The following is a 13,996-nucleotide window of genomic DNA, read 5'->3' on the forward strand; positions in this document are numbered from 1 at the left end:
AGACGACTTGTTGTCTTGTCCAGCACTCAGCCACGTTGCTGTTTGGGTACTGAGGTCATGTCTTTTGTTAGCTACTTTAATACATGTATCACTATACTGTACTCGAAATTAAGATGCAGGCTGTCTTTGAGAAGCAAAAAAAGGTTTAAAAAGTATGTCTTAAATTCAAAGGAATACGGTGTATCTCTATCTGGTTTCTTTCAGAGGATAAAGCAAACTTTTAAACAGATATACAAAATCAATACACAAAATAAAGAAGTGGCGTCAAAGTGGTCATGATAATGCTCAAAGCAAGCATAAGATGTAATTCAAAGAAAATAAGATACAGTGAAAAAAAAGAGCTTTACATTATCATTGCAAGAAAGCAGTACAAATTGGATAATATAAAGTAATCGCACTGTACCTTTTACGGTTACTTTTGCCTTGCAAGACTCACTTCCGGCCTCATTTGTGGCCTTACATACGTAGTCACCAGCATCAGTTTTAGCAACTACATTTATTTCCAAAGCAGATGTTCCACCAGTGAAAGTAATTTGGTACTTATCAGAGGGTTTTACTTCTTTTCTGTCCTTTTGCCATTGAATCTTCATAGGGTCGGATCCATGGACATGGCAACTTAACTGCAAGCTTTCACCTACATTGACTGTGACTGGTTTAAGAGGCAGATCAAAAACTGGAGGTCTTTTTAGTTCTGAAATTGGAAACAGCATAATGACTTAATGACACAAATACGATAAGAAAAAAATGAGCGTCAGATATTTTTTGCATTCAGAATTTTTGATTTTGAAGCACAATGAAAATATTTTATGCAACTGAAATAGTAAAATAGCAAGAAACTGTTTGGCTAACTCAAACAGGTACAGATATTGTTATACGTCTCACACCATGTATGCAAAGGGGTTTTAATACAGTATTTTTATCGAGACGCAATCTAGTTTATGGCATAAATAATACCTTAAGAAAACAATATTATAACACAATTAAACTAACCTTTAATAAGCACAGACACATTGCATGAGGTAGTGCCTGCTTCATTTGATACCTTGCAAGTGTAAGAACCAGTATCTGAGAGTCTAGCTTTCTTTAGGCACAGTTGTACAACATTGCTTTTAAATGACATGTCATAACTGTCAGATTGTTGGATTTCTTGGTCATCTTTGAACCAGCTTATGTTCATTGGTTGGGAACCAGAAACACGGCCTTCCAACTTAATAATTTTTCCTTCTGTGTCTTCAATTGATTCAGAAGGTTTTTTGGTGAAGGTAGGTGGTACTCTGCGTTCTGTAACAAACAAATAAACCAACACTTTCAATTTATTCTCAAAAAATGTACTCAGGTTTCAAGATATTATTTTCTTTCTCATTTTTATGTAATGCACAAGAAAAAGTTAATGAAGAAAGATGTTCAAAATTTGAAAAAAGCATCCCTATTAAGCAAGATCCAATATACTAGAATACTTTGAAATGGTTTAGGGGGGGTTAAAACACATAAAAGAGAGTTTTAACTAAAGTAAGAATATACTATTATAGAACTACTATGAAGAAATTAAACCCAATATAAAGAAGGGGTAGAACTTGCAAGAACCCAATACCTTTTACTGCAACTTGAGCTGTACAAGAGTCCTTCCCCATATCATTGCTGGCTTCACAAGAATACTGCCCAGAGTCTCCCTTATCTGCTTTTAGAATAGTCAAGCGAGGTGTGTCATCAATGCAGGTGATCTTGTAATTTCCTGCAGATCTGATGTCCTTTTTATCCTTTGACCAAGTGACTTTGATGGGTAATGATCCAGTCATATGGCACTCAAGTGCAAAACTGTCTCCCACAGTAACTTCCAGTGGCTCTAGCTTTTTGTCAAAGACAGGAGCAAACCTGGGTTCTAGAAGTTAAATGGAAGAGTAAAGTAAAAGACTTAGAAACAGGCAAAGGTCAACAGTGCTTTGGCTTATTCAAGAAATATATCAAGATAAGCCTGTTAAATTGAACCATACATTTTTTTGTTATAAAATATATAACCCAACCAACCTTTAAGTGTAAGTTTGGCTTTACAAGAGGCACTTCCAACAACATTGGAAGCTACACATGTGTATTCACCAGAGTGTTTCATTTCAGTTTGCGCAATCTCTAGGATTGCAGTGTTATCAATAAAGGACATTTTAATGTCATCATTGTTGGCCAAAGATTCGCCATCTTTAAGCCAAGAAACTTCAATGGGAGATGACCCAGTTACACGACACTCAAATTTAACTGGAAGACCCTCAGTCTCCTGAAGACTTGGCATTTTTCTTGTAAAGGAAGGTGGTGTTTTGACATCTGCAACAGAACAGTTAAGCAATATAATGGTTAAAAATACAATATGAAGAAGTTAGTGTGGTAAAATTATAAAAGGAAATGATAAGGACAAGAGTTTGAAGAAAGATTTTGATGAGGTGATCACCTTGCACATTCAATGAGGCTTTTGAGGATGCAACACCTATATGATTTTCCGCTTTGCAGATGTATTCTCCAGTGTCATTTTTGCTAACTTTGCTCAGTTTCAGAGTAGCAAAGCTGTTATTGAATTCCATTTTGCACAGAGAAGTAGCTCGCAGTTTTGTATCTCCTTTATACCACGACACTTTAATTTGAGGGGTTCCTGCTATTTGGCAATTCAAACACACTGCATCTCCAACAGTCACATCCACTGGTTCCAAATGCTGGACAAAATAAGGTGGTTCTAAAGCACAAATAAATATTAATCAATTAACTGATATATTCAACCTGTTCATAATTAATAAATCGCAAGGAGAATTGACATTAATGAAAACAAACCTAATATTGATAGGACTGCATGACAGGTATCACTTCCTGCTTCATTCACAACTTCACAAGTGTATTTTCCACCACAATCTTTGTTACTTTCGAAGACTTCTAGTATGCAGGAGTTTTCTGTTGTAGTTACATTGAATTTTTCTGAAGATGTAATTTCTGTACCATCCTTCTGCCATTTCACTGAAATATCTGGGGTACCAGAATATGTGCATTCAAGAAACAGGGACTTCCCTAGTTCAATACTAGAATCTTTCAATTTCTTCTGGAATTTTGCCGGTTCTGGTAAAATAGTGCAAGGAGAAATTAGAACACATATCTAGAATAATGAGCGTGGCGTTTTATATTTAAATCTCCATTTTTTGTTATTATATATAGATTATATATATATATATATATTATATATCTAGATATATATAATTATATATATATATCTATATATATATGTGTATGTCACATACATACAGTGCTTGCTCGCTATGACGTTGGTTTCAGGGGATACATAATGTGAGCGTTATAACCGAAGAGCATTATACACGGGGAAGGGGTGGAAGGTGCCGCGGGACACATAACAAAACACATCTGACTAAACTACAAAATAAAATAACTCCTTCTCTAGAATGCACATATAGTGAAGCAAAAATGTAATTTTCCATTAATTAACCATGCATAAAGCACCATGTAATCAAAGCTATATTTTTTACAAAAAAATAAATAGTTAACGTTCCCACTCGTGGATCATTTTAATTAGCAGTTTTTAAACTATAAATAGCCCGGCTAAATGGCGGTCAGGAGTTCAGTTCGAAGTGACAGACAAGCAAACCAAGTGCTAGAAGGAGAGTGGCTGAAGCGAAGCTGAAGCGTCTTATCTCTGGAGAAAGCACCAGCTCCTCTCACAGCAAAAGAGTAAATACATTAGGAAAGATAACCATGTAATAGGCCCAATATTTATTTTGTTATAAAACGAATGCTGAATAAGATGTCTGTGTTATAAAGTGTTAGTGCAGCTTTTCTTCAGTTCAGTTACTGTATCAAAATGGAGAGTCAGAAACAGAAGTTAGACTGAGAAGTTGTTTACAGTTTGAACAACACCAGTATTGTATTTACAATAGAAATATTGCATGAATCACTGGTATACGGAATTGGGGGACATGCTGTAGGAGCATTATATCCGAGGCGTGTTATAAACGAGAGCGTTATAACGAGGAAGCACTGTGTGTGTGTGTGTGTGTGTGTGTGTGTGTGTGTGTGTGTGTATATATATATATATATATATATATATATATATATATATATATATATATATATATATACAGTTGTAGTCAAAAGTTTACATACCCCAATGGAAATGTATAATTTCTAGAAATTTCTCAAAAACAAATAAAGTTTGTAGCAAAAGTTTTGCTTTTGAGGATGAGGAAAACAAGTTATCTATTTCAGCATTTTTTTTTTCAATACTCCAAAAATGCTAATTCAAAAGTATTCGTACCCTTTGATGCTATGATAGTATTGTCTACACGGTGCTAGAAATTTCAATATGACAATGCGGAACCTAAGTCTAGAAAAGTCTAGAAAATGCTGGATTGTAGGTGAAGATCAGAGAGTATAAAAGACTTAGGCATAAGATGGTTGCTGTCATTACCAATAAGTCAATGTGGGAAAAAGTAAAGAGCTATCTGAAGACCTTAGGCAGAAAATTATTTATTGTCAAGAAGGATACAGGAAGATTTCCAAGCATTTCGGATCCCAATTTCAACTATTGTTTCTAATATCAAGAAGTACAAGACTCATGGTACTGTCACAATGCTCCCTCAGTCTGAAAGAAAGTTCTTCACTAAGAGCAAGTAAAAGAATTGTGAGGAACCTTAATAACAATCCGAGATTGACTGCCAAAGATATTCACAGTGAATTGGCTGCAAGAGGGACTGGGGTTTCCATTTCAATCACAGGTTGAGTATTGCATGGTGAAGGTCTCAATGGTCGCAGGCCAAGGAAATAGCCACTCTTAGTTAAATATCACAAAGACAGTTGCTTAAAGTTTGCAAAATGGCATTTGAATAATGGATATGAGTTCCAGTCAAAGGTTTTGAGGAGTGATGAAACAGAAATCGAGCTATTTCGTCATGCTGGTGAGTCTGGTGAGGCATATAAAAAAAAGTACATGCATGGAGATGGTAATAGCCTTCTATGGGGATGTTTTTCCTCTAATGGCACAGGAAATTTTAGTTCTAGTACATGGTAAAAATGAATCCATAGTATACCAAAAGACGTTGGCCAATCATCTGAAACCCTCCGCTACAAAACTTGGTTTAAAGCGCAACTGGACGTTCCAGTACAACAACGATCCAAAGCACACATCAAAATCTACTTCAGAATGGTTAAAGAAGAATAAAATCATGGTTCTGGAATTGTCCAGTCAAAGTCCCAATCTAAATCCCTTTGAGAATTTTTGGTATTAGTTGAAGAAATCTGTGCACAAGAGAAGTCCTTGGAATTTGAATGAACTGGAACAATTTTGCGTTGAAGAAAAAAATCAGTAGAGAATCATGCTAAAAGCTCATTGACAAATATTCTAATAGTTTAAAACAGGTTATTATTGCTAAAGGTGCGTCAACTATCTACTATTTTAATTTCCCTTGTCAAGGTATGAATACTTTTGAAGTAGCATTTTTGGAGTTTTGCAAAAAAACATTTTTAAAAAATGTTAAAATAAATAATTGCATTACATCTATTACATCTATTTCTTGTAACATTTTTCCTCATCCATAAAAGCAAAACTTTTGCTACAAAAGATTTTTCCTATAATTATTTGTTTTCATTGGGGTATGTAAACTTTTGACTACAAATATATATATATATATATATATATATATATATATATATATATATATATATATATATATATATATATATATATATAATAAAAAAAAATTAAAAAAAAAAAATGTAATGACCAACCTTTTACAAATAGGTTTGTGGTACAACTGTCTTTGCCAGCATCATTGGTGATTTGACATGTATATTCACCACTTTTTGATGTGTCTACTTTGAACAATTCCAGAGAGGCTGTTGTTCCCTGCAAAGTTATTGCACAGCTCCTCCCTGACATTATTTCACTGCTACCTCTGAACCATTTCAATTTTAGTGGAGGGGTTCCGCTTACAATTCCTGTAAAACTGATATTAGACCCAGGCAGAGCTTCTACTGGCTCAGGCTTCTTCACAAAAGATGGAGGTTCTAAACATAGAGAAGTAAAAGAAACCTATTTTTTGGTATATTGGATACACAATTTCAAGAGCTCAAACAAGATACAACAACAAAAACAAAGAAGAGAAAAAGTAAGAAATAAGATTTACAATTATGAGACCTTAGCCTCAACCTTGAACATCTACTGACCTTTTACAGTCAAAGAAGCACTGCATTCATCAGCTCCAGCTGTATTGTTTGCTGAACATTTGTAAATTCCAGCATCTGACAATTCAAGAGTATCAACTTTCAAAGCACATGTATTGTCAATAAATGTGAGGTGATGCTTTGCTCCTTCAAAAATCTCTTTCCCATCAAGGAACCAAGAAACAGATATTGGTGGAGAACCAGATACTCTACACTCCATTTGGGTTGTTGCACCCAAGATTGCATTTGTATCCTTTAACTTCCTTGTGAATGAAGGAGGGATAACTTTATCTGTTGAATACATTGCAATATGTGTAAATTACACATGTAAAACAGGCAGCCTGTACAATAATATAGAATAATGGTCTGAAAATATACAACAACAAACCTGAAACAGTGAGGGTTGTTGTACAACTGTCGCTGCCAACATTATTCTTGACCTCAAATGTATATTGGCCCGTGTCACCTTTTTCTGTTGACAAAATTTTGAGGGCTGCCACATTTTTGGAAAGGGTAATTTTGTATTTCCTGCCAGAGACCATCTCATTACCATTCCTAAACCATTTTCCCTTAAGTTCAGGTGTACCAGATATGGTGCATTCTAAAGTCACTGGCTCTCCTGCTGTTACACTTATTGGTTGTGGTTTCTCCACAATTGCTGCTGGGTCTGTAAAGTAACATAGAATACATCTAGTTTATGAAACGTAAGAATAACAAAAAGAAGAACAAATCAATACTGGCAATATGTATTTAGAAAACTGAAAAAGTATTTTTGTACCCTTACTAACCTAGAACTGACAAAGAAGCCATGCATTCCTGCATTCCAGCGTCATTTTTTATCTGGCAAATATATTTGCCAGCATTAGCTGTGTCTGCATTGATGATATTTAGGGTGACAAGATTGTTTTCAAAGGAAATCCTGGTATTATCACTGTCTCTTATCACATCTTTGTCTTTGACCCATGACACAGTAATAGGCTGTGAGCCTTTAATCGATGCACCCAAAGTCACTTCTTCTCCAGTAACGGCTGTCACATTTGATAGTTTCTTCACAAACACTGGTGGCTCTGAACAATTTAAGAAGAATAAGACGATTAAGATGAGTTTTCAACAGACAAGGAAAGTCTTAGCAAGATTTTTATCATCAGTTTACAGTTGTACTAACCTTTGAGCTTAACCGTGCCAGTACAACTGTCACTTCCCACATTGTTTGCTGCCTTGCACTGATATTCACCAACGTCTGAACCTTCCAGATTTAAAATGTGGAGAGTAGGATGACAGCCCTTGTGTGTGACCTTGTACTTTTTACTGTCTTTAATTTGCCGTTTGTCTTTATACCAGGTTATTTCAAAGGGAGGAGAGCCTGAAAGCTCACATTCAAGGCTCACATCTTTGCCTTTTATACCCTCCACTGGTTCAGGGACTTTGATGAAAGCAGGTGGGTCTACAAAATCAATAGGAATTATATGTTAATGTTTTTATTTAATTTTTTTGTTCAGAAACACTACTCGTCAGTGTATTATATACTAGATCATATTGGTATTAAATGTAGATATTTTCTCTGAATTATGTTTTTCTATATTATTCCTTTCAGTATTATTTAGCTCTCTATGGAGAAAAGCAGTTGCTAAAGGTTCGTCCACAGCCATGATCAATTCCTATTAAGCTAAAAGTAACAGTAGGTGGCCCAACTACAAAATCAAGTCACCAAGCAATCTCTTGACCTGCCAGAAATAAGAGCAAACTACTTTTCTAACAACTGAAATGCAAACTTCAGCCTTTGAATATGAAGGAAGAGCATATCAGAAAGCTACTGTGCACAAAAGTTAATATGATCATTTGTGAAAAAAGCAAATTAAGACAGTCCTCAGGTACACTTCTGACCTTTTACTGTAACTGTAGTGCTACAGCTGTCACTTCCTGCTTCATTCAGCGCCTCACAGATGTAGTCTCCACTGTCTTCAAGACTGATATTTTCAATCTCAAGAACGGCCAGAGAGTTTATGAAGGACATTCTGTATTTTTCACTTTCACTGATTTTACTGTCATTTTTGAACCAAGAGATTTGGATTTCTGGTGATCCAGTTACTTTGCATTCAAAGCGAGTCTGGTCTTTCGGTTTTACTACCTTTGAAGACTCCAGCTTCTTAACAAACTTGGGGGGTTCTGGGAAACCAAGACATAAACATAAGTCAGAATAAAGAAAGAGAATGCAATATATTGTGCAATTAAAGAAAGATTGTGCTGTGGAACAAGAAAAAAAGATTTGTTTGATTAAACACATTCTTAACAGAAGAATTGCATTTATTACATAAGACACCTGAAATAAAAAGACTGGTGACATGAATTATTAATGTTCAGAAACAGAGGACAGAATAGTTAGTGATGTATTTGAAAAAAAGCAGAAATTCCAAACCTTTCACAAGCAACTCTGTTGTACAGCTTATTGTATCAGCATCATTGCTAACTTGACAGGTATAAACTCCACTTTCAGAAACTCCAACTGAGTAAAGATCTAAATAGCATGATGACCCTTCCATTCCAACAAAATATTTCGGGCCGGTTTTGATTTCCTTGCCATCCTTTAGCCATTTTACAACAAATGGAGGTGTTCCTTTTAAAATACTTTTAAAATGCACAGTAGAACCAGGAAGAACTGTCTGGGCATCTGGTTTCACCACAAAACTTGGTGGTTCTAAAATGTTCAGAAAGAAAATATATGCATTAAGAGAACTATTATATAAATAGTCAATTCACATTGATGAGAAAAAAGTTAACTCTTTGATAATGTTCCAGTAAAATTAAATATATCTGACCTTTAACCATTAAGGTACCACCACATTCACTAGTTCCTGCCTCGTTCATTAGTTTGCAAGTGTATTTTCCAGCATCAGTCTTCTCTAACTGATCAATTTCCAGAGAAACGGTATTGTCTTGATAAACAAGATTATATTTTGTTCTACCAGATATGATGCTGCCATCCTTATACCATTCCACACTCATTGGAAGAGAACCAGAAACTTTGCATTCCATGCGTAAACATGATCCTAAAACTTGTTGCATTTCTGACAACTTTTTGAGGAATGATGGAGGAATTACTTGATCTGAACAATAAACAAAATAAGAGGAATGATTTTATATTCACAATATGTATCACGCACATATATAATTAAAAGATAAAATGTTCAAATATGTAAGGTACCAACCTAGGACAATCAAATTCACTTTGCAACTGCTGCTTCCAATGTCATTACAGACCTCAAAGGCATATTCCCCACTGTCCTCATTTTTTACAGATTGAATCTTAAGGCTTGCCACATTTTTCATAAAACTCATTTTATACTGTCTGCTGGGCATGAGTTCCTTATCATCCTTGAACCATTTTACTTTAAGTTCAGGTGTGCCAGCCACAATACTCTCCAAATTTACAGGATCACCTACAGTAACACTTACTGCCTTTGGCTTCTCTATGATTTTGGCAGGTTCTAGGATAAAAAATAAATAAATAAATAAATAAATAATAGTAAACATAAGTAAAGAAAACTGGTAGGAATAAAGCCTGGAGGAAATACTTTTTTTTAAAGAATCTGAAACAAACCTTGAACTAATAGAGTTGCAAAACACTTCTCCATTCCTGCTTCGTTCATAACCTGGCATGTGTACCTCCCATTGTGAGAGGTGTCTGCTACACAAATGTTCAATGTTGCAACATTGTCTTCAAATTTAAGTTCAATATTAGGGCCTTCTAATACCCAGTCTTCATCTTTCTGCCATCTTACAGATAAGGTAGGTGACCCAGTAACAGTGCACTGAAATGTAGCAGAACTTTCCAAAACAGTGGCAATACTTTCAATCTTCTTTAAAAATGATGGAGGTTCTAGTGTTGAATAAATAAATACATTAATGCATGAATGCATTGCAAAAAAAGGTTTTCTAAAAATAAAAACTTTTATTATATAAAATTATCAATACAAGACTGACCTTTCAAACTCAGTTTAGACCTGCATAAGCAGCTTCCCACATCATTTGCTACAGTACATTGGTATTCACCAACATCTAATGCATCGCATTTGAGTATGTGAAAGCAAACACGACCATTCTCCTGTGTAATTGTATGCCTTTTACTGGTTCGGATTTCTTTAGCATCCTTATACCAGGTAACTTCAAATGGAGCTGTACCAGTAACTTCACAATCAAGCATAACATCAGAGGCTTTCACAACTTCAAAAGACGTCAGTTCCTTTTTAAACACTGGGGGTTCTGAAATTATGGAAATTCATTTTTTAGTTTTGATTAATGCATTGGACATATGTTGTCAAAATCTGCTCATCTCTAAATACTGACCTTTCACTTTTACTTCAACACTGCAACTTTCGCTACCAGCTTCATTGTGCGCCTCACACACATATACCCCACTATCTTTAACCTCGGCACCAGTTATTTCAAGGCTCACCAGAGAGTTATCAAAGGACATTTTATACTTGTCACTGGAGCTTATTTCATTGCCATCTTGGTACCAGGAGATTTTTATTTCAGGAGTACCTACTACCTGGCACTCAAGCATTTTGCTTTGTCCTGGTTTTAATATTATTACATTATCAGGCTTCTGAACAAATTTTGGAGGTACTAAAAAAAAAAAGACATCATGTTACATAATTCACTTTTTTTAAATTAAGAAACAATGAATGTTAATTTTAAAGCAATATAAAAATATATAAACCTTTGACAAAAAGTGTAGATTTGCAAGCCTCTGATCCAACATCATTACTGATCTCACAACTGTAATCTCCTGAGTCAGAAACACTAACAGAAAATAACTCCAGCAAACTTGTCGTGTTGTCATTCCAAATGGAACAAGTGGCTCCTGATACAAGTTCTTTGTTGTCCTTAAACCATTTTATTGACAATGGAGGAGTGCCATTGACTAAAACTTTCAGCTGCACTCTAGATCCGGGTAAAACATCCTTCGATAAAGGCTTTTCTATAATAGTTGGCGGCTCTAAATCAGGGGGGAAAGATGTTAAAAAATATATATATTTTTTAGATACTATATTGTTGGTTTAAAAAGTAATGAAGTAATGAAAGGAAGAAAAATAGGCAAACCTTTTACAGTTAAGTGGCCACAACACTGCTCACGTCCAGCTTTATTGGTTGCAACACAAGTGTAGCTCCCACTGTCTGCACTATCAAGGCGAATAATTTCCAAACATGCTGTGTTTTCATATAATGTGGATTTATATTTTTCACTATCCGTTATCTCTTTGTCATCCTTGTACCATGCCACACTCAGAGGAAGAGAGCCAGACACAAGGCATTCCAGATGGGCAAAAGATCCTTTGATGCTGTCCACTGGTTTCAATTTTCTTGTAAATGATGGCTTGATAATTTGATCTAGCCAACATAAGACAAGAAATTTCAGACAAACCAATATTAATCTCAAATCTTTCACAACTGTATTAGATTTTTGTGCTTACAATGGTTTTTTTAGATTTTTTAAATGTTTTTACTAACCTAAAACTGTGATGAATGCTGTACATGTGCTGCTGCCAACATCATTGGAAACCTCAAACATATATTCACCACCATCAGCCTTTTCTGTCGAATGAATCTTTAGTGTGGAAACTTTATCTGTACTGTGGATCTTATACTTTTTGCCTGATGCCAGCTCTTTGCCACCTTTGGACCATTTAGTCTTTAGTGCCTTGGTAACTGAAAACCTACATTCCAAAGTAGCTGGGTCACCAGCAGTAACACTAATAGACTCTGCCTTTTCAGTTATGTTTGCAGGTTCTGTGATAAACAGAAAACATTATAATGTTAAAATCCACAAACTGTATGTACAGTACTAAAATAGTACTACAGGGAGAAGAAAAAAACAACCAACTGACCTTTAACTACTACAGAAGCAGAACACTTTTGCACTCCTGCATCATTCTTTGCCTGACAAGTATACTTTCCACTGTTCTGTGTATGAACACCTGTCATGTACAGGGTAGCAATTTTGTTATCGCAACTCATTTTGATATGTTCCTCCTCTGTGACTTCATGATCATCCTTTATCCAAGACACAGTTATTGGCATTGAACCTTTAAGGGTACATTGCAGTGCAATATCACTCCCTACAATGGAGCTAACGTTTTCAAGCTTCTGTACAAATGATGGGGGTTCTAGAGAAACAACGAACGCAGAAATACATCAAAATTAAAATGAATTTGTCATTTATCAGAGTATGCACAGAAAGACGTATCCAAACTAGTTGTATTATCTATAAGCTACCAACCTTTTAATGTAACTTGGCAATCACAGGATGCATTTCCTACATCATTAGTAACTGTACATTGATATTTGCCAACCTCTGTGGCATCGCACTTCAGAATGTGAAGGTTGACAGTGCCATTCTGGCAGGTTATTTTGTACTTTTTGCTACTTCTGATAGGTTTATTGTCTTTGTACCATGCCACATCAAATGGAGCTGAGCCAGACAATTCTCCTTCCAAAATAACTTCAGAACCTTTTACAACTTCCCTGGATTCAACAGCCTTTATAAAAGCTGGGGGTTCTAAAAAAGAAGATTAGAATATTAACATATGGTAAAAATGATTTCAAAATATGCAAAAAACTATAAGTTAAATGATTGCCGGCTGACCTTTGACTGTAACCGTGCTGCTACATCTATCACTACCAGCTTCACTATGTGCTTCGCAGATGTAATCGCCACTGTCGTCGATGCTAGTATTGATAATCTCCAGAACTGCTACAGAATGTGTGAAGGACATTCTGTACTTATCACTAGCACTGATTTCATTCTCATTCTTGAGCCATTTAATTTTTATCTCAGGAGTGCCAATTACTTTGCATTCCAGTTTAACTGAAGATCCATTCATTAACAGTTTTGAAGGGTCCGGTTTCTTTACAAATGATGGTGGTTCTATAAGATGGAAGAGCATTCATAAGAATTAAAGAAAACATGCAAAAGAGTATTTGTGAATTACAGAGGAAAAGGGAGAAAAAGAAGAAGAAGAAGAAGAAGAAGAAGACGAAGAAGGCACCTTTTACAAACAAGATAGCGGTGCATGCCACCTTGCCAACATCATTGCTGACTTGGCAAGTGTAGTTGTCTGAATCAGAAGGTTTCACAGAATGAAGCTCCAGAAAACTTGATGATGTTTCTTTTTTGATAAAACATGCTCCACCTGTTGTTAATTCCTTATCCCCCTTAAACCACTTAATTGTCAATGGGGCTGTTCCATTGAAAGAACTTCTTAAAATCACAGTGGAACCAGGTATAACATCTTGTGACTCCAATTTGACAGAGAAGCTTGGTGGCTCTACATTTATATAAAAAGATAGTAGTAAAGAAAATGATTAGTTTTATTAAAAAAATATCTACTTAATATATATTCGTGGTTCAATAAAAAAATGAACACATAAATTAAGGCTATATTAATGGAAAAGATAAGCTTTTAAATCTATAGTATGTCTCAAACCTTTTACAATGACAGTTCCGCTGCTTTCTTTGTTCCCTGCTGCATTTGCTGCTCGGCAAGTATAAATTCCAGCATCATTCATTTCTAATTGACTTATTCCCAGTGATGCTGTGTTTTCCTGGAATGTCATTTGGTATTTAACACCAGCTGATATCTCTTTTTCATCCTTGTACCAGGAAATGGTCATGGGCTGAGAACCAGAGACTTTACATTCCATGTTTACACTGGTACCTACAATGCCATCCACTTTCCTTAATGGTTTTACAAAAGATGGAGGAATAATTCGATCTGTTTGGATAACAAGAGTT

At 35.4% G+C, this 13,996-nt stretch overlaps 1 protein-coding gene across 1 annotated transcript in view; it reads right to left on the reverse strand.

Annotated features, from left to right (window-relative positions):
- Positions 1-13,996, reverse strand: part of LOC121321943 (titin-like) — a 170,646-nt gene that overhangs the window by 114,983 nt on the left and 41,667 nt on the right. The window contains exons 51-76 of the mRNA XM_041261332.1: positions 13,689-13,976; positions 13,251-13,529; positions 12,848-13,129; positions 12,482-12,760; positions 12,090-12,368; positions 11,713-11,991; positions 11,305-11,592; positions 10,922-11,200; positions 10,546-10,827; positions 10,183-10,461; positions 9,800-10,078; positions 9,408-9,686; positions 9,018-9,305; positions 8,618-8,896; positions 8,086-8,367; positions 7,367-7,645; positions 6,990-7,268; positions 6,590-6,868; positions 6,205-6,492; positions 5,774-6,045; positions 2,812-3,127; positions 2,438-2,716; positions 2,026-2,313; positions 1,592-1,879; positions 991-1,281; positions 404-691 (exon numbers count right to left, since the gene is read on the reverse strand). Of these exons, the coding sequence (XP_041117266.1) occupies positions 404-691; positions 991-1,281; positions 1,592-1,879; positions 2,026-2,313; positions 2,438-2,716; positions 2,812-3,127; positions 5,774-6,045; positions 6,205-6,492; positions 6,590-6,868; positions 6,990-7,268; positions 7,367-7,645; positions 8,086-8,367; positions 8,618-8,896; positions 9,018-9,305; positions 9,408-9,686; positions 9,800-10,078; positions 10,183-10,461; positions 10,546-10,827; positions 10,922-11,200; positions 11,305-11,592; positions 11,713-11,991; positions 12,090-12,368; positions 12,482-12,760; positions 12,848-13,129; positions 13,251-13,529; positions 13,689-13,976 (7,368 nt within the window). The remainder of the gene's footprint in view (positions 1-403; positions 692-990; positions 1,282-1,591; positions 1,880-2,025; positions 2,314-2,437; positions 2,717-2,811; positions 3,128-5,773; positions 6,046-6,204; positions 6,493-6,589; positions 6,869-6,989; positions 7,269-7,366; positions 7,646-8,085; positions 8,368-8,617; positions 8,897-9,017; positions 9,306-9,407; positions 9,687-9,799; positions 10,079-10,182; positions 10,462-10,545; positions 10,828-10,921; positions 11,201-11,304; positions 11,593-11,712; positions 11,992-12,089; positions 12,369-12,481; positions 12,761-12,847; positions 13,130-13,250; positions 13,530-13,688; positions 13,977-13,996) is intronic.

The sequence above is a fragment of the Polyodon spathula genome, chromosome 10, assembly GCF_017654505.1.
Source record: "Polyodon spathula isolate WHYD16114869_AA chromosome 10, ASM1765450v1, whole genome shotgun sequence".
NCBI lineage: Eukaryota > Metazoa > Chordata > Actinopteri > Acipenseriformes > Polyodontidae > Polyodon > Polyodon spathula.